Source organism: Castor canadensis, chromosome 12 (genome assembly GCF_047511655.1).
Source record: "Castor canadensis chromosome 12, mCasCan1.hap1v2, whole genome shotgun sequence".
Classification (NCBI taxonomy): domain Eukaryota; kingdom Metazoa; phylum Chordata; class Mammalia; order Rodentia; family Castoridae; genus Castor; species Castor canadensis.
This window is the reverse complement of record NC_133397.1, coordinates 52,903,988-52,931,529: the sequence shown is the minus strand read 5'-3', so window position 1 is coordinate 52,931,529 and position 27,542 is coordinate 52,903,988. Positions and strand designations below refer to the sequence as shown.

Below are 27,542 nucleotides of genomic sequence, written 5' to 3'. Positions count from 1 at the left end.
TAGAAAATGGGTTCACCTGGGTCTAGAGGTGTTGGGGAAAGGACTGTATTGGAGAGGAATCCACTCTTTCTTTCTTTGAGGGGTTTTTTATTCTATTAAATTTGTGTTTTTCATAATGACATATTAAGCCATGAGATAGTGGTCAATTCAGTCAACTTTAAGGTTTCAGTTAATTACAATGTCTTATACAACAGGTAGCAGTAAAAGTACTAAGAAAATACTTAAGATTGATTCATTTGCTTTACATTCATTGTCTTTACGTATTTTGTAAGTCACATATTCATGACCATATTTGTGTCCTTTGCTTTTCTAGCATTTATCCTAGATGATTAGACACAAGTGGTAGAAGAAAATGGTGCTACTTTCCTTTTAATTTTGAGAAAAGTTCTCACTGTGTTGCCCTGGCTGATCTCAAACTCCTTGACTCCATTGATCCTCCTCCCTCAGCTTCCCAAATGCTGGGAATACAGTTACATGTTGATCTTAACAATGTTACTTGTGCACTGGCCAAGAATAACAGAGAATATTCTTTTTCTACTTGCTTTGTGAAAAAACAAAAACAAAAAACCTCAGATTACATATAATTTATTTGAGCTATATAAACTTGGTTGATAATGCTGTTCTGACATTAATACCATTTTCAAACACCACAAAGTATGAATGTTTTATAGAAAAGATTGAGATTCAGAGTTTAAATAACCTTCTTCCAAGGCTCATACTTCCACCTAACTTTTGACTCATGGTTTTGTATCAGAACAGAATGCTGATTAAAATGTATCAGGGAGCTCCAGTAGTCTTAGCTTTAGTTTACTTTTGAAAGGTGTTCTAGTGTTTTCGTTGCGTGCATGCATGTGTGCATGCGTGTGTGCGTGTGTGTGTGTGTGTGTGTGTGTGTGTGTGTGTGTGTGTGTAGTAATCCAGTAGCATAGAGTGAAAAAAAATGCTTTTTTTCCCATCGCTGTACTAGGGTTTGAACTTAGGAACTCAAGACCTTGTGCTTGCTGGACAGGCGTTCTACCATTTGAGCTATACCCCCAGCCCTATTTTGCTCTAGTTATTTTTTGGATAGGTTCTTAGGGTTTTGTTTTTTTTTCTTAACTTAGGCTAGCCTTGGAACTCGATCCTCCTAACTATGCACACAAATAACTGGGATTATAGGTTTGTACCACCTAAATTTGTTGAGATGGAGGTTTCACTAACTTTTTGCCTGGGCTGGCCTCCTGATCTCCATCTCCCACATTAGCTGGGATTATGAGTGTGAGCCATCTTACCCGGCTTTAAAATGCCTTCTAGTTGGTATAAAAGTAATGACATACTTAAGTAACTAACAACAAAAAATGGATTTTAATTACCAAATAACATCATCACTACAATGCAATAATTAATCTGCCTCTTCTTCCCTTCCCAGCACCAGGAGCAATGTAGGTTTACTTAGCTGAATCAGGAGGTATAGGTATTTATCCCAAGTATATTCTAAATTTTGTATTTGGATCAAGAGATGTTTTATGTAGGCGCTAGTTGTCAGATATGAATATTTATATCTTTGTTGTTTGGAGCACATTTGCCTAGTGTAGATGGGATTTCAAAGAAATCAGAGGTTTTTAAATTTTATTTATGTTTTGGTGCTGGGTTTGAACCCAGGGCCTCACACATGCTACCACTGAACTTCATTCCCAACCACAGATTAAAAAAGAAAATTCTACTTAATCCTGGCCTTAGTTTTTTGTGAGCCAAGGAAAAATGCAAAGTCTTTTCAATCCTGTTAAAACATTTTTAGAATGAGCCATATACATGTACTTAAGGAGTTAACCAGGAAAACCTGATAAAGCTTTAGATACCATATGGTTATCCAAGAAGTATATGAGTTTCTCATGTACTAAATTTATTTTGTGTACTCTGGACTTACACTGCCCAGTACACTGAGCTACATTGTTTTCCTTAAATCTTGTCCCTTTGAATGTGAATAAGAACCTCTCTGGACTTTTTTTTCCTAGTCATTTTGGGGCTTTTTTGTCATCTCTCGTTTTTGCTACTCAGAGCATTCTTTGAAGAAAGTGAGAGAATAAGAATGATAATTGTTGAATAATCAGCAAAAAAGAATTACTAGGTAATTATGTGTCTTATTCTTTTTTTTTTCTGCTTCTTATTTTTTTTATTATTATTCATATGTGCATACAAAGCTTGGGTCATTTCTCCCCCCTGCCCCCACCCCCTCCCTTACCACCCACTCCGCCCCCTCCCTCTCCCCCCCACCCCCTCAATACCCAGCAGAAACTATTTTGCCCTTATTTCTAATTTTGTTGTAGAGAGAGTATAAGCAATAATAGGAAGGAACAAGGGTTTTTGCTGGTTGAGATAAGGATAGCTATACAAGGAGTTGACTCACATTGATTTCCTGTGCATGTGTGTTACCTTCTAGGTTAATTCTTTTTGATCTCACCTTTTCTCTAGTTCCTGGTCCCCTTTTCCTATTGGCTTCAATTGCTTTTAAGGTATCTGCTTTAGTTTCTCTGCGTTAAGGGCAACAAATGCTAGCTAATTTTTTAGGTGTCTTACCTATCCTCACCCCTCCCTTGTATGCTAAAGCTTTTATCATGTGCTCAAAGTCCAGTCCCCTTGTTGTGTTTGCTCTTGATCTAATGTCCACATATGAGGGAGAACATACAATTTTTGGTCTTTTGGGCCAGGCTAACCTCACTCAGAATGATGTTCTCCAATTCCATCCATTTACTAACGAATGATAACACTTCGTTCTTCTTCATGGCTGCATAAAATTCCATTGTGTATAGATACCACATTTTCTTAATCCATTCGTCAGTGGTGGAGCATCTTGGCTGTTTCCATAACTTGGCTATTGTGAATAGTGCCGCAATAAACATGGGTGTGCAGGTGCCTCTAGAGTAACCTGTGTCACAGTCTTTTGGGTATATCCCCAAGAGTGGTATTTCTGGATCAAATGGTAGATCAATTTTTAGCTTTTTAAGTAGCCTGCAAATTTTTTTCCAGAGTGCTTGTACTAGTTTACATTCCCACCAACAGTGTAAGAGGGTTCCTTTTTCCCCACATCCTCGCCAACACCTGTTGTTGGTGGTGTTGCTGATGATGGCTATTCTAACAGGGGTGAGGTGGAATCTTAGTATGGTTTTAATTTGCATTTCCTTTATTGCTAGAGACGGTGAGCATTTTCTCATGTGTTTTTTGGCCATTTGAATTTCTTCTTTTGAGAAAGTTCTGTTTAGTTCACTTGCCCATTTCTTTATTGGTTCATTAGTTTTGGGAGAATTTAGTTTTTTAAGTTCCCTATATATTCTGGTTATCAGTCCTTTGTCTGATGTATAGCTGGCAAATATTTTGTCCCACTCTGTGGGTGTTCTCTTCAGTTTAGAGACCATTTCTTTTGATGAACAGAAGCTTTTTAGTTTTATGAGGTCCCATTTATCTATGCTATCTCTTAGTTGCTGTGCTGCTGGGGTTTCATTGAGAAAGTTCTTACCTATACCTACTAACTCCAGAGTATTTCCTACTCTTTCCTGTATCAACTTTAGAGTTTGGGGTCTGATATTAAGGTCCTTGATCCATTTTGAGTTAACCTTGGTATAGGGTGATATACATGGATCTAGTTTCAGTTTTTTGCAGACTGCTAACAGTTTTCCCAGCAGTTTTTGTTGAAGAGGCTGCTGTCTCTCCATCGTATATTTTTAGCTCCTTTGTTAAAGACAAGTTGGTTATAGTTGTGTGGCTTCATATCTGGGTCCTCTATTCTGTTCCACTGGTCTTCATGTCTGTTTTTGTGCCAGTACCATGCTGTTTTAATTGTTATTGCTTTGTAATATAGTTTGAAGTCAGGTATTGTGATACCACCTGCATTGTTCTTTTGACTGAGTATTGCCTTGGCTATTCGTGGCTTCCTGTGTTTCCATATAAATTTCACGGTAGATTTTTTCGATCTCTTTAATGAATGTCATTGGAATTTTGATGGGAATTGCATTAAAAATGAAGAGTACTTTTGGGAGTATTGACATTTTTACTATGTTGATTCTACCAATCCATGAGCATGGGAGATCTCTCCACTTTCTATAGTCTTCCTCAATCTCTTTCTTCAGAAGTGTATAGTTTTCCTTGTAGAGGTCTTTCACATCATTTGTTAGGTTTACACCTAGGTAGTTGATTTTTTTTGAGGCTATTGTAAATGGAATTGTTTTTATACATTCTTTTTCAGTTTGCTCATTGTTAGTGTATAGAAATGCTAATGATTTTTCTATGTTGATTTTATATCCTGCTACCTTGCTATAGCTATTGATGATGTCTAGAAGCTTCTGAGTAGAGTTTTTTGGGTCTTTAAGGTATAGGATCATGTCGTCTGCAAATAGGGATATTTTAACAGTTTCTTTACCTATTTGTATTCCTTTTATTCCTTCTTCTTGCCTAATTGCTCTGGCTAGGAATTCCAGTACTATGTTGAATAGGAGTGGAGATAGTGGGCATCCTTGTCTGGTTCCTGATTTTAGAGGGAATGGTTTCAGTTTTTCTCCGTTAAGTATAATGCTGGCTGTAGGTTTGTCATATATAGCTTTTATAATGTTGAGGTACTTTGCTTCTATTCCTAGTTTTCTTAGAGCTTTTATCACGAAATGGTGTTGGATCTTATCAAAGGCTTTTTCTGCATCTATTGAGATGATCAAGTGGTTTTTGTCTTTGCTTCTGTTAATGTGGTTTATTACGTTTATTGATTTTCGTATGTTGAAGCACCCCTGCATCCCTGGGATGAAGTCTACTTGGTCGTGGTGAATAATCTTTTTGATGTGTTATTGAATTCGGTTTGCCACTATTTTGTTGAGGATTTTTGCGTCAGTGTTCATTAAGGAGATTGGCCTATAGTTCTCCTTTTTAGAGGTGTCTTTGCCTGGTTTTGGGATAAGTGTAATACTGGCTTCATAAATTGTGTTTGGAGTTTTCCTTCCCTTTCTATTTCATGAAACAGTTTAAGGAGGGTTGGTATCAGTTCTTCTTTGAAGGTCTGATAGAATTCAGCAGAGAATCCATTAGGTCCTGGACTTTTCTTTTTGGGGAGACTCTTGATTGCTGCTTCAGTTTCATTTTGTGTTATAGATCTATTCAGGTGATTAATTTCCTCTTAGTTCAGTTTTGGATGATCATATGTATCTAGAAATCTGTCCATTTCTTTAAGATTTTCAAATTTATTTGAATATAGGTTCTCAAAGTAGTCTCTGATGATTTCCTGGACTTCCATGGTGTTTGTTGTTATCTCCCCTTTTGCATTCCTGATTTTACTAATTTGGGTTTTTTCTCTCATTTTAGTCAGATTTGCCAGGGGCCTATCGATCTTGTTTATTTTTTCAAAGAACCAACTTTTTGTTTCATTAATACTTTGTATGGTTTTTTTGGTTTCTATTTCATTGATTTCAGCTCTTATTTTTATTATTTCTCTCCTTCTATTTGTTTTGGGATTTGCTTGTTCTTGTTTTTCTAGGAGTTTGAGATGTATCATTAGGTCATTGATTTGGGATCTTTCAGTCTTTTTAATATATGCACTCATGGCTATAAACTTTCCTCTCAGGACTGCCTTAGCTTGTCCCATAGGTTCCGGTAGGTTGTGTTTTCATTTTCATTGAATTCCAGGAACTTTTTAATTTCCTCTTTTATTTCATCGATGATCCATTCTTCATTAAGTAATGAGTTATTTAGTTTCCAGCTGTTTGCATGTTTTTTGTCTTTACTTTTGTTGTTGAGTTCTACTTTTACTGCATTGTGATCAGATAGTATGCACGGTATAATTTCTATTTTCTTATATTTGCTGAGTCTTGCTTTGTGCCCTAGGATATGATCTATTTTGGAGAAGGTTCCATGGGCTGCTGAGAAGAATGTATATTGTGTAGAAGTTGGATGAAATGTTCTGTAGACATCAACTAGGTCCATTTGATCTATTGCATATTTTAGATCTTGGATTTCTTTATTGATTTTTTGTTTGGATGACCTATCTATTGATGATAATGGGGTGTTAAAGTCTCCCACAACCACTGTGTTGGAGTTTATATATGCTTTCAGGTCTGTCAGGGTATGTTTGATGAAATTGGGTGTGTTGACATTGGGTGCATACAGATTGATAATTATTATTTCCTTTTGGTCTATTTCCCCTTTGATTAGTATGGAATGTCCTTTTTTATCTCGTTTGATCAATGTAGGTTTGAAGTCTACTTTGTCAGAGATAAGTATTGCTACTCCTGCCTGTTTTCGGGGGCCATTGGCTTGGTAAATCTTCTTCCAGCCTTTCATCCTTATTTCTATGCTTATTTCTGTCAGTGAGATGGGTCTCCTGTAAGCAACAAATTGTTGGATCTTCCTTTTTAATCCATTTCGTCAAGCGGTGCCTTTTGATGGGTGAATTAAGTCCATTAACATTAAGCGTTAGTACTGATAGGTATGTGGTGATTCCTGTCATTTAGTTGTCTTAGTTGTTTGAAGGTTTGAGTGTGTGTACCTAAGTTGAGGTTACTCTCTACTGTCTTGCTTTTTCTTTTCCTGTGGTTTGATGATGCCTGTCTTTTCATGGTTCAGTTGGGTGTCACTTTGTGTGTGCAGAATCCCTTGAAGAATCCTTTGTAGTGGTGGCTTTGTGGTCACATATTGTTTTAATTTCTGCTTATCATGGAAGACTTTTATTGCTCCATCTATTTTGAATGATAGGTTTGCTGGGTAGAGTATCCTGTGGTTGAAGTTATTTTCATTCAGTGCCCAGAAGATCTCACCCCATGCTCTTCTTGCTTTTAATGTTTCTGTTGAGAAGTCTGCTGTGATTTTGGTGGGTTTACCTTTGTATGTTACTTGTCTTTTCTCTCTTACAGCCTTCAATATTCTTTCCTTAGTTTCTGAACTTGTTGTTTTAATGATGCTATGTTGTGGGGTAGTTCTCAGTGATTATGCCTGCAAAGTGTGTCTCCAGCGTCTCTCCAAGATTTCACTATAGGAGGCTTGCTTTCTGCTTCCTCCCTCTAGCCGCCATCTTGGAATCTTCTGTGTCTTATTCTTAAGTCCAAACTTTGATGATGGAAGAGTGAATAAACTTTTAGAAAGTAAATATATAGTGACAATATATTATAGTGTTGATTTTTCAACATGGTCTGTGGAGTGGCTCAAGTGGTAGAGCGCCTACCTAGCAAGCACAAGGCTTTGAGTTCAACCCCCAGTACCACAAAACAAAACAAAACAGGGCTAGTGAACTGGCTCAAATGGTAGAGTGCCTACCTAGCAAGCGAGATGCCCTGAGTTCAAGTACGGCCCAAAACAAAACCCCATATGTGCATGCATGTATGTGTATTTACTGAATGCTGGCAAAAACTTGTATTTCAGCTAAATGTTGTCAAAGGTAAAAGAAAGTCCTGTGGAAGGAATGTTAATGTAATCTTATAAGAACACCTTCCAGAAGTAGACATTGCCTTCAGAATTTAGAGGGAAATACAAAGTTGCCCCTTCAAAAAAGAAAAAAAGAAAAGAAAGAAAGAATTCAATTCTTTTATAGTCCAAAGCAATTCTAGCAACAACTAGAACTCAGGTCCATTTATAATTCTTGTGAAGGGCGTTCATCAAGACTAAATTAATATTCTCATTTTCCCTTCCGTTTTATTGTCATGGGATCATGCTATAAGGAAAGCCATCACTGAGGTCACTTTGTGTGTGATCCTGTGGAAACCTATCATGTGGTAGATGCCAGTTGCTCTTATTAAAAAATGGGACCAGAAAGATGACAAAATGAAAGTTGTGGCAAAGAAAGATAGTTGTTTTTTTTTTAAAGCATTGAACTATAACAAACTTTTAAAATCCATACCCAGACTTTGGCATTTTGAGATGAGCTTTAAGAAGAAAGGAAGTCATGGCTTTGAGCAAGTTTAACATAAACACAGGTCCTAGGTGCTGCTGTTGACACACAGGTTGTCATAGTTTATTTTTCTGAGACATGCATCTCAAGTCAAAGCTCAGAAATGACCTCTTGTAACATTTTTGCTTTTGTTGATCATTTCACTTTCACTTGTGAAATAGTTGGTATTGCATGGCTGTCCTCATTTTTCCCTTAAACAGACCTCAGATACATTAAAGAGTTTGTACATGGAGACTTCGGCAGAACTAAGCCGAACATTGGCTCTCTGATGAACGTGACTGCAGACATTCTTGAGCTGGATGTAGAGGTAAACTATTTTATTGTGCAATACACATTTGCCAGTGGAATTCAGCCAAAGGTTGGTCCTTTGGCATTAAGCCAAACAGCACTATTCACCTTCACAGGTATTTCAAAACGGTAAAAAATCTCACAGTAGCATTGTATTGGAGGGAGTGAGTATTTTCTGAATTTTTACTTTTTAAAAAATAGAAGGTGTGGACTCCTAAAGAAAGAGATCAAGGAAGACTACAGAAGATGGAAAGACCTCCTGTGCTCATGTATCGGTAGAATCAACATAGTAAAAATGGCTATACTACCGAAAGCAGTCTACATGTTTAATACAGTCCATCAAAATCCCAATGACTTTCATCACGGAGATTGAAAAATCTACCCTAAAGTTCATTTGGAAACACAAGAGACTGCGAATAGCCAAGGCAATACTCAGCAAAAAGAGCAATGATGGAGATATCACAATACCTGACTTCAAAATATATTACAAAGCAGTAGCAATAAAAACAGCATGGTACTGGCACAAAAACAGACATGAAGACCAGTGGAACAGAATAGAGGACCCGGATATGAACTCACACAACTACCCCTACCTCATTTTTGACAAAGGTGCCAAAAATATACGATGGAGAAAAGACAGCCTCTTCAACAAATGTTGGTGGGAAAAGTGGTTACCATATGCAAGAAACTGAAACTAGATCCATGTCTATCACCCTGTACTAGTATCAACTCAAAATGGATCAAGGACCTAAATATCAGACCTGAAACTGAAGTTACTACAGGAAGGAGCAGGAAACACTCTGGAACAAATAGGTATAGGCAAAGACTTTCTCAATAGAACCCCAGCAGCCCAGCATCTAAGGGAAAGGATGAATAAAAGGGACTTCATAAAATTAAAAAGCTTCTGCACAACAAAAGAAATGGTCTCTAAACTGAAAAGACCACCCACAGAGTGGGAGAAAATATTAGCCAGTTATACATCAGACAAGGGACTGATAACCAGAATATACAGGGAACTTAAGAAACTAAACTCTTCTAAAATCAATGAACCAATTAAGAAATGGGCAACTGAACTAAACGGAACTTTTTCAAAAGAAGAAATTCAAATTGCCAAAAAACACATGAAAAAAATGCTCATCATCTCTAGCCACAAAGGAAATGCAAATCAAAACCACACTAAGATTCCACCTCACCCCTGTTAGAATAGCCATCATCCAAAACACCACCAACAAGTGCTGGTGAGGATGTAGGAAAAAAAGGAACCCTAATCCAGTGCTGGTGGGAACCACTCTGGAAAAAAATTTGGAGACTTCTTAAAAATCTAAACATAGACCTGCCATATGATCCAGCAATCCCACTCCTGGGGATATACCCAAAGCAATGTGACACAGGTTACTCCAGAGGCACCTGCACACCCATGTTTATTGCAGCACTATTCATAATAGCCAAGTTATGGAAACAATCAAGATGTCCCACTACTGACGAATGGATCAAGAAAATGTTGTACTTGTACACAATGGAATTTTACTCAGCCATGAAGAAAAATGAAATCTTACCATTTGCAGGTAAATGGATGGAACTGGAGAACATCATTCTGAGCGAGGTTAGCCAGGCTCAGAAGACCAAAAATCGTATGTTCTCCCTCATATGCAGACTTTAGATCTAAGGCAAATGCAGCAATATGGTTGGACTTGGATCACATGACAAGGGGAGAGCACATAGGGGAGACACAGGGATAAGTAGAAAACCCAAAATATGAAAGCATTTGATATCCCCACTCCAGAGGAACTAATACAGAAATCTTAAAACGACAGGTTATCATGAGCAGGGGATCAGGAACCAATGTAAAGATCAGTTAGAGTTGAATCAACATGGGTCGTAACACATGGGTACATGAAAGCAATAGTAGGAATCTCTCTGTATAGCTATCCTTAACTAGCAAAAATGCTTTGTCTTTCTTATTATGCTTATGTCTTTTTTTCAACAAAATCAGTCACAAGGGCAGAACGGGACCTGCCTGAAACTGAGGAGGTGGGGGAAGGGTGGGGGAGAGGGGCAGGGTGGAGAAATGACCCAAACAATGTATGCACATGTGAATTAAATGGACAACAACAACAACAAAAAATACAAGGTATGGACACTGGAGGTGTGGTTCAAGTGGGAGAGGGCCTGACTGGCAAGTATGAGGCCCTGAGTTCAAGCCCCAGTACTGCTGAAAAAAAATTAAATTTAAAAAATACAAGATATATTTTATTTTATTATTAATTTGAAATGGGGTCTGCGTAGCCCAGGTTGGCCTTGAATTCATGATCTTCTTGCCTCAGTCTCCCAAATGCTGGGATTATAGATGTGCATCACCACACCCAGCTTCAGTGTATCATTTATAATCCTTATGGAATATATAGCTAATTTACTAACTGGTATCACTTACTATCATTTGGTAATTTACATGTGGTATCAGATTAAACTTTAAAGAGTTGATTTCCATACCTATTTTGTTTTATAAAGAATTAAGGGGAGCCCGTTCAGAAATGTATATTTAGGACAGGGTAGAAAATGGGATGAAGCCAATGGTTATTAATAAAAGTGATTTTTAAGCCAGGTGTGATGGTATATGCCTATAATCCCAACACCTGGGAGATAAGGCAGGAGGATCGAGAATTTGAGACCAGCCTGGACTACATAGTGATGTCCTTTCTCAAACAAAACAAAACAAAAATGATTTTTGAAGGGATCCCTGTGATGAGGTTCAAAGCTGTTCCATAAGGGACCGCTGTGATGTGGTTCTTTGCTCTTATAGTTTGAATCAAAACAAGGTTAAATTCTGAAGTAATTAGAAGAATGGATTTTTCAGGCACTTCTCCCTGATTTTTTTTTTTTTATTTGAGCATCAGTAGATACTGAGTCACAAATGGTGCTCCTTGATGGAGATCTGATTTGGAGTAGACTTACTGCCCTACCCTAAAATGTTAGGAGAAGCTAGCATTTTCACTTAAGGATAATATAAAAGTTATGAAAAGAAGTGGGTATATTGCCTAATGTGAAAACAGTTGTGGTAATGAAATGACTGTGATTACCTTATCAATTCTCTCAAGTGCTCTCAAGTTAGATTTTACAGAGCTCCTGGAGTGCAGCCAATGACATGCCTTCAAGACTATAGGCAGCCTCTTCAATGAGACTGTCATTTTGAGGACAACCATCTATTAAGGAAAATCCCGACTGCATTTTTTGTGTTGGTGGTGTTGGGGTTGAACCCTCATGAGTATTAGGCAAGTGCTTTATCTCTGAGCCACCCCCTAGCCTGCATTAGTCCTTTTTGCATTAATTCATAGAACAGTTTAGAAGTGTCGGAGTCACGGTCAGGGCTTCTCAACCTTGATTGTAGCGCTTTATAAACACTACAATATGCCTGCCTTCCCTGCTCACAACACACACACAGTAGTGGTTACTGATGTTTAATTTGCAATTTGAGAAATCACTCAGTAACTTAAATATGGGTGTTTAGTATATGGCTATATTCTGAAACATTACTAAAATTTCTTTTTGAGGTTTATAAAAAATACATACACATTGCTTATTTGGGCCTTTTTAACAGTTTTTATGACTCTGGAATGTGAAGTGACTCATGTACTAATGAAAATTTTATTTTCAATAAATCATTTCAAGTTTTAAATTTTAAATGTCAATAAAAACCATGGATACTGTGGATTTTTTAAAAGTTTTCTGTTAAAATAGGTCTCTTTTTAATACAAGATGTACTTTGATACTCCTGGCATGTGATTGTTTATGTGGAGACAAAATAGACTGCTTATTGTAATTTAAAGGTTTTGTTCTAGAAGAGCAAAATTAAGGTAAGTAGAGATAAGAAATGAATTGGACCTTAAAAGAAACAAGAATTCTGAGATGGGCACCTGTGGCACATGCCTGTAATAATAGTTACTTGGGAGGCTGAGATCTGGAGAATTGCAGTTTGAAGCCAGCCTGGGCAAATAACCAGAGCAAAATGGACCAGAAGTGTGGTTCAAGCCGTAGAGTGCCTGCTTTGTAAGTGGGAAGCCTTGAGTTCAAAACCCAAGGACTACCGAAAAAGCAAACAAACAACAGTAAAAATCCCAAGAATTCTAAAGTAAAATGAAAAGATCCCTAATCATCTTCTAGTTCTAGGTGATCTTTCGTATTCATTTACTTCACAGTTAGTTAAGTTACAAACAGTACAGACTACTTGAGTATAGCCATACTACATAATGATGTTTTAATCAATGGTGGGCAGCATATAGGAGATGGTGGTCCTGTGACATTATATCACCTGGTGACATCAGAGTTTTCTTAATTTGAGTAAGTACACTGTAATGTTTATACAGTGAATAAACCACCTAATGATGCATTTCTCAAAATGGGTCCCTTGACTAAATGACACATGACTGTATTAGTTGAAGGAAAGATGGCAAAATGAAAATGATCAGAGGAATAAAAGTTGCTGAGTCTTCTGAGGGATAACTAGTTTAGCTACCTGAATTTGAATGTTTGCTATTTTACCCATAAAGAACATTTTAAAATTTTAAATTTATTCTCTAATAAACCAGGAGGTGAGATTATTAAACTAGCCAAGTAAGCAAATATTGCTACTAAAAATGGGTCTTCAGCCCCAAAATCACTAGAAGGGACTTTAGAGTGTTCAATTCAATAGCTCACTCCACCAAATGCAGTTTTTTCTGCTACATTATATTAAAAGTATTACCAGAAAATGCTTACCAGAATATATTTTAATGACTTGTTTTCTCACTTTTAGTCTGTAGATGTTGATTGGCCACCTGCTTTGGATGACTAATTTTCACATTTGGAGACAAGATTAGGATTTTCCTGGCATGATGTGGACACCCATGCAGCATACCCTGAAAATGGCTGTTTACCTACCATATCGGTGTCTTGGAAACCACTTGGATCATGTTGATCTGTTTTTAAATTTTGTCATAACATCTCAGGATATATAAATATATAGTGTTGAATTGTTCCAAGGATATCTTATCATTTATCTCATTCCCTCTCTCACTTTCACAAATGAGACTCTCCTTAATTCTTTCTTTAGAGATGTATGCAAACAGGAAACACTGTTAATCCAAAAAGTTGTAATTTCTTTCAGCAAGATTTCTTCCACAGGAGGCATACTGCCTTTAAAATCATGTTCTGAATTTTTTAAATTATCTGAATAAAAGTGATAACTAGATTTATGTAGCAAAGTATCTTATAATCTAAGATATCAAATGCCAAATCTAACATCATTAATATTTTTCTCAGTATACCTCAAGCAAGCTATTACCAATGGAAGTACTTTTGGGTGTGATTTGTTATAAATCTTAGTGACTTCAAGTTATTATTTTGACAACCTAAAATTGCCGGTGCATTTCTCCTGTGGAGGGAAAGTGAACCTTGGAAATTGAAGCACAACATGGCAAGAGGCACTCACAAATCTTTTCAATAAGGAGAAGTAAGTGCCTGCAATAACTTCAGTCCCAGGGTTAAGAATTTAAAAAAAAAAATTGAGATGCTAAACAAAAGTAAAGTGAATTATTTCACTGTTACAATGTATTAGCCAGTTTTAAATATCTTAATAAGCCAGGTAGGATATTGTCTCCAATTTTCTAAATAGGAAACCAAAAGAGTAAAAGTTAAATGACACCTAAATGTTTAGTTACTTCCGTATATAGGATACAACTGAAGCTAGTCCCTAGGGTCCTTTCTAATAAACCCTTATTATTGGTCACCTGTTGTACAATGGAGACACCTATGAATGCCAACTAAACTCACACACATAACCATGAGAATTGACTTTTGGGATTCAACTATCAAGGAGCTTACAAAAAATGGGCCAAGTATATTTCATGAAGTCTCCATAATTATCATTGGTTAATAAGGTAATCATCAGTTGACACTATAAGAGGGAAAAATCTTAAATAAGTGAACCTAAAGAAATTAGATGTATCATTAGGAGAAAATTTTCAGAAAGGAGGCTCATTAAAATTCCAGATTTAAGTATAATTTCTATCAGTTCAACTATTTGGGTTTTTAGATACATATGACTTGGATAGTATTTGATTACAATTTCTCATTTCTGTATTAAACATAGCTCACAGACACCAAGATCTGCTTTAGATATCAGAAAATGGTTATAATTGACATGAAACATCAGCTTGCTACTTTGAAACCATGTGTTTCATCATGTGTAAAAAATAGCAAATGCATTTTTCATGATTGTCAATGCCAGAAAATGAGAAAGAGATGGCAGAAATAAACTTTGATAGAATGGTTAAGAACATCTTTGTGGTATTTCTCAGTTTCTGGGGAAATTTTGCTACAAAAGACATTTAAGTAACTTAGGGCAAGCTTTTTAGGTTTCTTTTGGCTCAGCTTTGAATCCAGTGGACCTGCAGTATAGAAGAATCAAGAACCTTCTTAGTAAGCCGAAATAAGAAGACTTCTGTTTCTTTAATTTCTTTTCCTAAGATATACAAAATTTCAAGTAAACAGTAAACAGTAGCTTTAAATACTTATTCCAAACATTCATATAATTCTGAGACACAAGTTGCTAAAAAATTCATGTAGGTCTTTGATAAGGCAGAACTGGAAACATTAAATAATAAAAACTGTAGCTTCCTTTCTGCCTATATAAAATTTTAAAATTAGTTTTATGATTTCCTTCTTTAAGGGTTGCCTAAATTAGAAGTCTTTTAAAATAATATTTAGAGAAAAGGCCCTTTGTTCTTAATATCTCTTTCTCTCTAATATCTCCTTGTCCCAAAATACACCCCATGGTTTAATTTAGGAAAAATACCAACTTTGAATACCTGAAAAGTCAAGAAAAAATGGAATTGATAAAATGTGAATTTTCTACATAGGATAACTGGTTACATGTACAAGTTACATGAAGTAAATTTAGAAGTTAAATCTCCATTTCACAAGACAAAAACACTGTCAGGGCTTTTCTCTTGGAGCTTTTTTTGTTGTTATTGTTGCAGTTCTGGGGTTTGAACTCACAGTTGCTAGGCAGGTGCTCTACCATTTGAGCCACACTTCCAATACCTTGTTACTTTTGTGGATAGGACCTCATGTTTTTGTCCAGGGGTGGCCTCACAACCAACATCCTGCCACTTTAATGGCCTCCCAAATAGCTGGGATCACAGGGTCATACACCACGCCTTGGTTATTGAGAGGGGGGTCTCCATAACTTTTTGCCTTGGCTGGTCTCAAACCATGATCCTCCCAGTCCTTGCCTCCTGAGTAGCTGTGATTAGAGGAGTAAGCCATCACACCTGCCTTATTCTTTGATTTTTAAGTCCATGGATGAGAATGAACTTTGACATTAAGCTTTTCTGTTTTTAGGGGGAGGGAAGTTGAGACCAGGTCTCCCTATGTAGTTCATGCCTCCCATCTCCCAAATGCTGGGGTTACAGGCATGTGCTACTATACCTGACCCTGATAAAAGCTTTTCTGAATTGATTCTTTAAAATGGTACACTTTTTATTAGTAAAAAGTACTACTCTTGCGATACTTTTTAACTTGTTGGGGAGCAGTACTGGGGTTTGAACTAAGGACTTTGTACTTGTTAGGCAGACGCTGTACTGCTTGAACCAAATGTCACTGATTTTGGACAAAGGTACTAAAACACACAATGAGTAAAGGACAATCTCTTCAATAAGTGGTGCCCGGTGCACTGATAGAGTGGCTCAAATGTTAGAGTGCCTGCCTAGCAAGCGTGAGGCCCTGAGTTCAAACCCCAATGCCACAAAAAAATAAAATGGTATGGGGAAAACTCGATACATTTGCAGAAGAATGAAATGAGACCTGTAAATCACACCACATACAAAAATCAACTGAAAATGACTTAAATTCAAGGCTTGAAACTGCAAAACTCCTACGAGAAAATGAAAAAGCCCCATGATATTGGTCTGGGCAATGACTTTTTGTATATGACACCAAAAGCACAGGCAACAAAAGCAAATACAGACAAATGGGATTATGTCAAACTTCACAGCAAAGGAAACAATCAACAAAGTAGACAAGGACAGGAGAAAATATTTATAAACCATGCATCTGATAAGGGCTAATAACTACAATATGTAAGGAACTCAATAGCAAGAAAACTAAGGAGCATTGGGTGCTGGTGGCTCACACCTGTTATCCTAGCTACTCGGGAGGCAGAGATCAGGAGGATATCGGTTCAAAGCCAGGCCCAGGCAAATAGTTCGTGAGACCCTATCTTGAGCCCAACAAACACAAGAAAGGGCTGGTAGAGTGGTTCAAGTGGTAGAGCACCTGCTTAGCAAGCATGCGGCCCTGAGTCCAAACCCTAGTACCGCAAAAAATGGACCTTTTAAAGAACCTGCATAGATTTTCTCAAAAGATAGGAATTAAAGACAGAAATGTCCTATGGGCATATGAAGAAAATACGCAACATCACTAATTTGGAAAAACAAATACAGTAAGAGATTACTTCATGCCTATTAGAATGGTTATTATCAAAAAGAGGAAAGGTAAGTGTTGGCAAAAATTGAAGTAAAGGGAACTTTTGCACTGTTGGTAAGAGTGTAAATTAACACAGCCATGTGAAAAGCAGAGGTTCTTTAAAACATTAACAATACAACTACCGGCTGGGTGCTGGTGGCTCACACCTGTAATCCCTAGCTACTTGGGAGGTAGAAACCAGAAGGCTCGCAGTTTGAAGCCAGCCTGGGAAAAAGTTCTTGACACCCCTTCTTGAAAATACCAAACACAAAAAAGGGCTGGCAGAGTGGTTCAAGTGGTAGAGCACTTGCCTACTAAAGCATAAGGCCCTGAGTTCAAACTCCAGTACCACAAAAAATATATATATATACCTATATATATATATATAATTAAGCATCCAGTATTAGAATTTCCCAAGGAAATGAAATCAGTATGCTGAAGAGACATCTGCACTCCCGTGTTCATTGCAGCATTATTCACAACAATCAAGGAATCCACCTACATGTCCATCAATGGATAAATGGGTATTTATGGTACATACACATTCAACCATAAAAAGAAGAAACTCTGTCATTTGTAACAATATAGACGAACTGGAGGACATTATGCTAAGCCAGGTACAGAAAGACAGATGCAGGACCTCACTTGTATATGGCATCTAAAAAAGTTGAACTCTACAGATGTGGAGAGTAGAATGATGGTTACCTGGGCTTGGGGAGTTGAGGTGCAGTTGGGAGGGGCTGAGAGATGTTAGTCAAAGAATACAAAATTTCATGTGAATTTAAAGTAAAATGTTAAAGAAAGGATTGGGAGGGCAGAGGAGGGAGGGAGGCAAGGAAGGAAGGAAGGAAGGAAACTAGATATCTGGATCTCAACTCCTTCCTGCTCCCTCATCATGTTGGACACAGAAAGGGTGGACATTTGCAAGCCAAGAAGAGAGCCTCAAAGAACCTGACCATACTGGCACCCTGGGACTTCTACCTCCAAAACTGTGAAAGTAAGTTTGTGCTGTATAAGCCAAGAAAAAGAAAACTTTTTAAAAAGGCATTTCATTCCTGTACTCTACAAATTATCATTTCAACAGACAGTTACACAAGCAAGAATACCCAGCTGCAGCATTCCATAAAAATGCCTGTTTCCAAGCAACACTTTTTCCTATAAGCAAAATGCTATAAATACTAAGAAAATAAGATGGATATTTTTAAAGTAAAATAGCAACAAAATTTTAGCGAGGGTTTTAGAATTTTTCCTATTTATTACCAAGAAAAAAAAATCACTGTATACAAAGATATTACAAAGGTAATATGTACAATAAAAGGTATTTTGACATTTAAAAACTATTGCATCTTAATACACAGCTTTAGTTTAAATGAGAACTTTTAAAAAACCACTTTCTTCAGTGCATCCACATTCATTCCAGTCATTAAGTATAGAAAAAATAAAATATAGTATTTATTGTTATTTATTTGTTGAGATGAGGGTTTTTCCTTTATGTTGCTCAAGCTGGTCTTGAACTCCTAGGGTCAGGCAATCCTTCTGCCTCAGCTTTTCCAGTGCTGGGACTATAGATATGTACCACCATGCTGGGCTTGCTAATAGTATTTTTAAGTACACACTTTTAAAACAGGTGTCATCTCTAAAGAGTTCATGCATTTAAGACTGATCATTACTCAAAATGTTTGTTTTCTTTTCCATCTCATCTTAAAGCTAACTGAACTGTAACAGTGACCTATAGTATCAGCTAATTACCCAATAAAAACTGTGTCACCAGTGAAGTCTCTCACAAGATTCAATTCCACAAGAGGATCCCAAAATACTCTTACATATATCTTATTATTTTATGGAAACTTACATGTCGATTAGATAATAAAGCTAAAGAAGAAAAATGGGCAAGATGAAATTTGATAAATTTTTTACCACAAGTTTATATTTTATTTACCTGCTTATATCCTTTAAAAAATTGTTGAAGAACCAATATTTTGTACTAATTATTGTATATTACCACTCACATAGGCATTGAATGAATTTTATTTGTAATTCTTTAAAGTTCTGAGAGTTCAATAGTAATCTAAAATTGTGGCAACAAGTTAAAAGAATATTAGACTATGGTTGGGAGAGTGGCTCAAGCTTGAGGCCTTAAGTTCAAAACCCAGTGCCACCAAAAAAAAAAAAAAAAAAAAAGCATTAGAGTATTCCACTCCTTTAAATAACTACTAGAATGTGGTATTTGTCCTAAAGCAACATTTAAAATGGAGTAGTTATTTGCTCCTGTACACTGTTGAACTGTGTTTTAGCTAAATCCTGCTAAGATGTAGTAGTTAAAACATTAATTAGACTAGGTCTTAAAAACATAAAATGATACATTGATACTGCTGATTACCTAACTTCTGCACTTATAATGATGAGCAGCATGAAATTTTCAACAAATGTGATGCAAAAAGCATTCTCATTTCCCCCTTTCATATTCAACTTATGAACTCAAACCAGAGTTTGAGTGGCAGTCTTATCAGAATCAAACCACTCCCAATTCATAACCAGATTCAGCAAAGAAATTAATGAGTCACAGAATTTTAAAAGTAAAGTCAATAACTGACATTTTCAATAGGAAATGGTTCTGGAAAGAGTTTGGGCTTAAGGAAAGTTTTCCAGTTCTGGGCAATAGCTAGTCACTCTAAAAAGAAATTTGTCTCAGCGTCGCTACTAAATCGTCTATCCATAGTGATTTTCCTCTGCTGGGTACTAAATAACTGGGAGTGCTGAATTAGAGATTAATTAGGGCCATGTGATATACACAGATGTTGCTTTATTTATTATACCTGATTAGCAGTATACAATTTACAGTGTTTCTTCTTAGGCATTATTTTATTTCGTACAAAACACACCCCTATGAGGTAGGTAGAATGGGTATTGCCTAACTAAAAACAATCTCTATTATTACTGCTTTTCCATGCTAACAGCATGTAGTAATACTTCAATAAATCAATTTATGACAAAAAAATTATATGGTACTATTAGACAGCCTGGATCACCAATTCTAAGTTGCTCTTAGCATGGAAAACATAATTATTATTTTAAGCATTAAAAATTGATAACCCAGTTATTCTGTACACTAACATTATGAGTAGAGAGATCTAGTTACCAATTTAATAGGCCATTAAGATGACAGAAATCAGAATAGTGGTTTAGAGGTATTCCCATACCTGACATGGTGCTTTGTGCATTCAAAATGTGGCATATGATTTACTACATGAATACAGGAGTATCTGTGCAGGAGTAAAGTGTCAAGGAAGTACATGAGAAATACTTGAGATTAAACCCACCACATATAGTACAGAGAGCTAGAAAGGTCAGGGGCATGAAATCTTCCTAGTAACTAGAATTTTTACATTCACCACTTCTATTCCCAGTAAAGCTGCTTTCAGTTTCTAGGGGCTGCATGAAGGTCTTCTAAAGAAAAAGGACGCAGCAGACCAAGGAAGAGAAGTCTGTTTCCTAAGATAAGTCATCTTGGTGTCACTGCTTTCCCTGCCAGGTTAAAAAATAGCTACCATTTATTCAGCACCAATTATGTCAGGGACTGTGCTACATGCTGGAGTCCCAGAGATCAGTGAGACACTAAACTGACTATAATCCAGTGGGAGAAGATCTGTCACATGGGCACATATGACAACTGCCCCTCAACTAGGAGGCAGAACCATGCCTCACAGAGAAGCCTGGTATTAGGGATAAGTGTTTCAGTTGTAGAAGAACAGAGGCACAGTGACTAACATGTATGGAGGCCTGAAAAAGAAGGTTTTTCAAGAAATGCTAACTATATAATAAGGTATACAGAGAATGGGATATTTTTAACTGGAATATAAGGAACAATTCTTATTGGGGAGGGGAAAATGAAGGCCTTTACTTAGAAAGCAGCAAGAATGAGGAAGAGACAGATACAGGAGATTTTTGGGAGGCAGACTCAAAAGGACTAAGTATGAATGTGAGGAAGACAGAATAAAATAAGATTTTGGAGTTTCTATCTTGGATGGTAGGGTAAATGGTAATGCCATTAAGGAAAGTAAAGACTGCAAAAGGAGAAGCCAGTTTATAAGATGCATTCAGACAGCATGAGAGAAATCTGAAGCTGTGGGCACTGATGAGACTGCACAGGCAAAAAACTAGCACTAACTGAGAGCTGGGGTTGGGACACCAGAGAGGAATCTTGTTTGCCACAAAAACACCAGAAGAGTAGCCAAAGAGGGAGTAGTCAGCAGGTAGAGGTTATGGATAGAAAAGGGATAGCAATGACTGGTAAAAAGATACTAGATTTGACAAAGGGAGTCTTTGGTCCCATTTCCCAGACTATCATAGGAAAATAGGAGCTAAAGAGAGATTGATGGGTGAAGGAAGGACTGAGAAGTGAGGAAACAGGCCGCAAGCACTTTAGAAGTCAGATGTGAAGGAAAAGAGCATAAGCGTGGAAAGGAAGATTTGCTACTGGGGGTTTTGGCCTTTCTTTTTAGGTTCAAGAAGACATTTACCATGTTTATAAAAAAAAAAGAAAGGAGGAAGTAAATGGTGCATTGAGAATACAGGAAACATGGGATGGAAGACAAAGGAGGTGAATCCAATGGAGTTTAGAAAGGAAGGACACCTTTTCCTCAAGAAGGACAAAGTACAAATACATTTACAGATAAAGGAGAAAACATGTATTATAAAATAAACTCCATGATCAGTAAATAGCACCTGAAAAATGAAAAATCCACTGGAAATACTTAAAACACAGATGAAGCAATATCTTAATGCAGCTTACAGAGGAAATATGCAAAATAAATCAATGCTAGGACTGGCAGAGTGGCTCTAATGGTAGAGCGCCTGCCTAGCAAGTACAATGCTCTGAGTTCAAACACCAGCATCAAAAAAAAAAAAAAAAAAAAGTCAATGCTCATTTAAAATCCATTGAGTTATTCTAATACTCAATGTTTAAACTGATCAACGTTAATTAATACAATATTATGATTCTATATTTAAAAAAAAAACTTACCACTTACCAATAACCATCTGGAGACATTCTGGGTTCTTTCTTCCCAGTAAATTTCACTAAAAGCATACTATGTGCTTATGATTTTTAAATTTTATGACAGGAATATTTCCTTTCTTTTTCTTTTCTTTTGAGACTGGGTCTTGCTATGTAGTCCAAACTGACCTTGAACTCTCAATCCTCCTGTCCCCATTTCCCAAGTGCTGGGATTACAGGTGTATACCACCATGCCTGGCCCAGTATTTCCTTTTGAAATTGTAATTTCAGAAATATTAATAGCACTTAGAGGTTTTTATCTTTTTATTTTGCTTCCTGAGTTACCCTGAACCTGTCTTATCTTGCTTTCTTTCCTATTTCCCAGTATCATTCAAGTAGCAGAGTTTTTTTTTCTTTTGATGGTACTAGGGATTGAACTCAGGACCTCGTGCTCACTAGGCAAGTGCTCTACTACTTGAGCCACACACTCCCAGTCCTTTTGCTTTTTTTATTTTTCAGAAATAGTATCACACTTTTGCTGCAGCTGGCCTCAGACCACAATCCTCCTTCCTCTACCTCCCAAGTAGCTGGAATTAGAGTCATGTGCTACCACACTGGCTTGTTTTAAGATAGGGTCTCACTACATTTTGCCTGGACTGGTCTCAAACTGTGATCTTCTATCTCTGCTTCCTGAATCAACTGGCAACTTCTATTTATATGGCATTCACACACCCTATTTTAACTAGAAAAATTTATGGTTTGGATGGACTTCTCGTAAGTGAAATAATTCATTGTCTAGCTAAGAATATGTTCAACATTTAGAATAGGTTCTAGTCATAAACTAAACTAGATCTTTAATACGTTAGTTACTTAACATCACTATTCCATCACAATTAAGGTTACTGCCCAAATTCTGCCACACTTTGCTACTGTGATTATTTTGCTTCCAAACAATTTGGATTACCATTATTAATACTGGACTTGAATGCAGATGATTCTAATAAAAAAATCACATTAAACAAAATGAAAAATCATAAACATCCAGTAATTAAACCTATTCTTTCTTTCAAAAAACAAAAGTTCCATCAACTTTGTTCAATAAATATTTACTGAGTGTTTAATATGAGGCAGACGCTACTTTACAAACTAGAGAATTCAACAGTGAACAAAACAGAAAAAAACTTTCTGTCCTCAAGGAGCTTATATTCCCATAAAGAAAACAAACATGTGCTTATTTAGTAAAGTCAGATTATGATTAAGTGCTATGGACCTACAGAGAAGGGAATAGCGATGGTTAGTCAAGGTAAGTCTCAATCAGGTAACAGCTGAGTGAGACCTAAAGAGTGTCAGAGAACTACATGAATATCTGGAAAAAGAACAGTTAAGTCAGAGAGAATACTGAGAACAAAGGCTCTGAGGCAGGACTGTACTTGGTGCTTTGAAGAGGAACACTGAGGCCAGAGTGCTTGGAGCTGCATAAAAAGGAAGGAAATGGTAGTACATGAAGTAGGATAGGGATTCTAGGCCACATGGGCCTACTAAGTTTAAAGACTACAGCCTTTACTCTGAGTGAGATGTGGTATCACTGGATGGTTCTGAACAGAGGAACAGAATTTGACTTTTTTTCAAAACAATTACTCTGGCTCTTTATTAGGAATAGACTATAGGGAATATAAGAATTATAAGGAAGGTTTTTGGAAGGAGGCTATAGCTCCAATCCTAGAAAAAGATGAGGGTGGCTGGGAATAGAGTGCTAACAACAGAGATCAAAAGAGGTGGTCTGCTTTGGATATACTGTGGAGGCAGGGCCTATTAGATTTGCTGATGGGTTGGATGTGGGAGATAAAGGAAAAAGAATCAAGAGTTTGGCCTGAGCAACTAGAAGCATGGCATTGCCATTTACTGAGTTGGGGAAGACTGAAGGAAGAGTTGAAGGCAGGTTGAAGGGGGTAGGAGTGGAGATTGAAACTTGGATTTGGATTATGTTGAGTTTGAGCTCTAATGAGATTTTTTGATAGAGGTGTCAAATAGGCAGTTTTGTAAGATTTTAGAGGGAGTGAGGACATCTAAGAAAGTAGAGGTCCAAGGAAATGTATTCCTGTTGCAAATATGGGTATATAAAGCTAAAATAATAAGCAACTTTAAAGATATCAGTTTAAATAGTATAAAATGTAGAAAACCTCCCATACCTTGAAAGCTCACTTCAACTGCCTTCAGCCCAACTCAACATTTTAAAGAAGTATTAATTTACATATAAATGTAAGAAACACCAGTAGGCCTCAGAAAACCCCTTAGGGGTTACATTGGCCTATGGGCCTCAGAAATAAGGAATTAATTTTTCCAATGGCATAGCCATTATAGGTTTTACTTTAAATTTGCTTGAAAGCAAATATCAATTAATTCATTTAAGAATACATTAATATATTATAAAAGAAATATAAAAAACCAAGTAGCAAAACAGAGCCTAGCTTTAACATTCTCCTCAGAGTCTGTCCTAGGAAACCGTGGTAGAGCTCTGAAGGCAGAATTCACACCACACATAGTTATCAGGTCAGAGCTTTCAAAAGAAGAAACAGTAAAGCCTTCTTACGTTTCTATTTCTGGTTGGCTTTTTTGGTTTTGTTTGTTTGTTTTGGTGGTACTGAGGCTTGAACCCAGGACTTCAAGCTCACAAGGCAGGTGCTCTACCACCAAACTCCCAGCCAGTTTTGCTTTAGCAATTTTTCTTGATTAGGCAAATACAAAATGCTGCATAGGGTAGAGTGCCCACTTTGCAAGCATGAAGCTCTGAGTTCAAACCACAATTCCACCCCTACACCCCCAAAAAATAAAACTACAAAATGCTGCATAGGTAATATCAAAATGATTGTGAACATTTAAAAGTATTAAAATTCTGCAAGTTATACTTAAAAAAAATCATATGCAAAGGAGTCACTCAATTGCTCACTTTGCATAGAGCCAATACTTGCATACTGACTACTTTGAATAAAATTATGACTGCTTGGATTAGGATCATTTGATGGTCCTGGTTCATTTATCAGGCTGTTATCTGTACAACTGAAGTCAGATCGCTCAAATGCATCTGATTGTGAAACAAAAACAGCAGTACTGGAACTGGTGCTTGCTGACATACTGGAAGAAGACATTTGATGGAGTGGTCTCAAGTCTCTTGGATCTAAGACTGAATTACATGAGGGATTTTCAAGATTCATGCTCACAAGTCTTGTGTTATCGGTCTCTCCCATGCTATCACTGCTGGTTGTCATCATATTCACAGAGCAATTAGACAGCATGTTGGTGTCAGAAATACCATATAAGTCCGCTGATGACATGGATGATGTTTCCATTCTGCCTATGTCATCGGTATTATTATAAATGCAAGCATTAGAAGCATTTAAGTCACTCACACTGGGCATTTCCAAGAATGATGGAATACTTTGTGAATTAGTGGAAAGTGTCCCTGCTGAAAAATTATTCAGTGGATTTGTATTCACTGAGTGTGAGGTGGGGTGAGCCATTGGTGACCAGCTTGAAGAAGACTGATGAGGTACCACTGAGGGAATGGCTGGATTGTGATGGGGCAAGCCACTTGAGATGGACACAGATGGAGAATAGTAGGGTTCTGAAATCCTGGGCATTTCTGGCAAAACTGCACACTGAGAAAACAAGTTTGATTCTGTGGGAGGAAAATGTATCATAAAAATGTTAAAATGAACAAAATTATATCAAGCATTATTTCTAAATTAAAATTGTAAGGACATACTAACAATGAAAAATTAAAGGAACCAATGTAACATTTCAAGTAAAAAATTTTAAAAAGCACTAAAATTATTACAAGCCCAAAACTGAATTCTGTGATTGTTGTGTAAGTTTTATACATAACATGTAAAATGACTTTCATACATTACTTTGGCATATGTAATTTCTCTAAAGTTAAATATGAAAATCTAGCTTAAGGGCCTATCATGTATTTTTTAAAAAATGAAAGATAAATATAGAATTTTAATTAATAGGAATCAAATAGCCAACATCATCTTACAGTCTTCATTTTCAGGAGAAAATGGAGAGATGGAGAAAACATTCATTAGGGAGGATTGAAAAATGTATACAACTTTTAAGATACGACTAAGATGCTACAAAATTCCCAGTCAGAAAAAAAAAATCCATATTTATTTACGTATGTACAAATACTGTATATACTAAACCAGGAAAAAGTGATAATTTAAGGATAGAAGAGGAAGGGAAAAAAATGACTTCTATATAACCCTTGGTTGCATTATCTAATCCAGGGGTCAACAAGTATTTTTCTATAAAAGGCCAGATAGTATTTTGGAATTTGTGGGGCTCAGTATTTAGCCTAAGTTGGTATTATTTAACCCTGTTGCTATACTGAAAAAAAAAAGCAGTTAGGTCTGTAGTGTAGCTCAGTGGCACAGAACTTGCCTGACAGGCAGCTAGAAACTGTGTAATCGAATGGGCATGGGTGTGTTCAAGTAAAACTTTATTAATAAAATAATAACAGATGACTAGCCGGATCTAAACCATTTCTTCCATGATATACTGAGAATAAAATTACCACTGTATAAACTTATTTTGTATAAACAAAGTGCAATTTTTTCTTTTTTTTGCGGTGGGGGGAAGGGTGGCACTCACAGATTGAATTCGGGGCCCTAAATTTGTGCTCTACCACTTGAGCCATGCCCCCAGCCCTTAAAATGTAATTTCTTGAACAATAAATTCTCAAAATACAATTAGTTTCCAACATAATTTCAGAGGCCAAGTTCAATTTACTCAATATTGAAAGAATGAAAAAATTGGTAAGAGAGGAAAATATTAAAGAAGCAGTTATTTATTTCTAGAAATGGAATTCCAATGTATTGTGTAAAGTACCAGTCTATATGATCACAAGGAGTACTCTACAGAGGAGAAAAGAATAAAATACCTTTTTTGATGAATCTTCCTTCTCCAATTGAACCTAGGGGACCAGGTCTTGGTCTCTCAGGAAAATTAGCTGTTATAATAAATTTTTTTCATTATTAATGTAATCTGAAAAATAATTACCAATTTTGAAAAACTAAATAAAGAAAAATAAAACAAAATCTATTTAAATGTGAATCAATCCAAAATATTCTTACCACAATCCTGCCACAGTTTCTGGAAAAGTAGAGTTGTTTTTTGCTTCTTTGATTTATTGCCATAAGCATCTGATTTAAAAAGAAACCAGGAAAGCAAATAAATGAATCATAATGGGATTATGCTTCCATTCCAATAATAAACAGGGACTTTATTTGTATTTAGAAAATGCTTTAAATAAATGTATGTAATATGAACTTAATAAGCACATTATTGTAGAATATCTCAGATCAGTTGTAAGGATATCTTTCTCTGAATAAAAAATTATTTAAGAGTCAGGTGTGGTAGTGAATGCCTGCAATCCCAGTATTCGGGAGGCTGAAGCAGGAGGATCATGAGTTCAAGGCTAGTCTGGGATACACAGCGAGCCCTAATTTTTAAAAAAATGTTAAAAATATTTAAACTTATTTTCTTAAAACACCTATAAGTCAACATCAATTAATGAAATAATGTCTGATAAGATAAAGACCAACATATGAACCACTCACTGAGTGGGAAGTTTTCCATCTATAAAAAGGACACAGTAAGGACAAAATCAGACACTACAAAAGAAAACAGACATTTTGATAAACACTATAGAAATTCTGAAATTATTACAGATTAATCAAACCTTCCTAAGAAAGAAAAACAAAAAGCATAAAGGGAAAAAATCCTGAAAACTTCCAGGAATAAAATATGAGTTATGAAAATGCATAACTATACTCAAATGCATTACAACGTTACTAGCAGGAC

The 27,542-nt window shown here is 36.4% G+C and overlaps 2 protein-coding genes across 9 annotated transcripts in view; one reads left to right on the top strand and one right to left on the bottom strand.

Moving 5' to 3' along the window:
* Pus10 (pseudouridine synthase 10) overlaps positions 1–14,493 on the top strand; it is a 76,200-nt gene extending 61,707 nt beyond the window's left edge. For 3 of the 7 annotated variants that reach the window (XM_074049799.1, XM_074049800.1, XM_074049802.1), the window contains 2 exons: positions 8,102–8,201; positions 8,384–10,207. In XM_074049799.1, coding sequence (XP_073905900.1) covers positions 8,102–8,201; positions 8,384–8,461 — 178 coding nt within the window. In that variant the 3' untranslated portion in view covers positions 8,462–10,207. Of the gene's footprint in view, positions 1–8,101; positions 8,202–8,383; positions 10,208–12,971 lie in introns of those variants that run through there. The other 4 variants (XM_074049798.1, XM_074049796.1, XM_074049797.1 and 1 more) reach the window with 2 other exon arrangements.
* Positions 14,494–19,467: 4,974 nt separating this feature from the next.
* Rel (REL proto-oncogene, NF-kB subunit) overlaps positions 19,468–27,542 on the bottom strand; it is a 35,680-nt gene continuing 27,605 nt past the window's right edge. For both annotated transcript variants that reach the window (XM_020185101.2, XM_074049795.1), the window contains 3 exons: positions 26,813–26,881; positions 26,620–26,688; positions 19,468–25,353 (listed from right to left, as the gene is read on the bottom strand). In XM_020185101.2, coding sequence (XP_020040690.1) covers positions 24,584–25,353; positions 26,620–26,688; positions 26,813–26,881 — 908 coding nt within the window. In that variant the 3' untranslated portion in view covers positions 19,468–24,583. The remainder of the gene's footprint in view (positions 25,354–26,619; positions 26,689–26,812; positions 26,882–27,542) is intronic.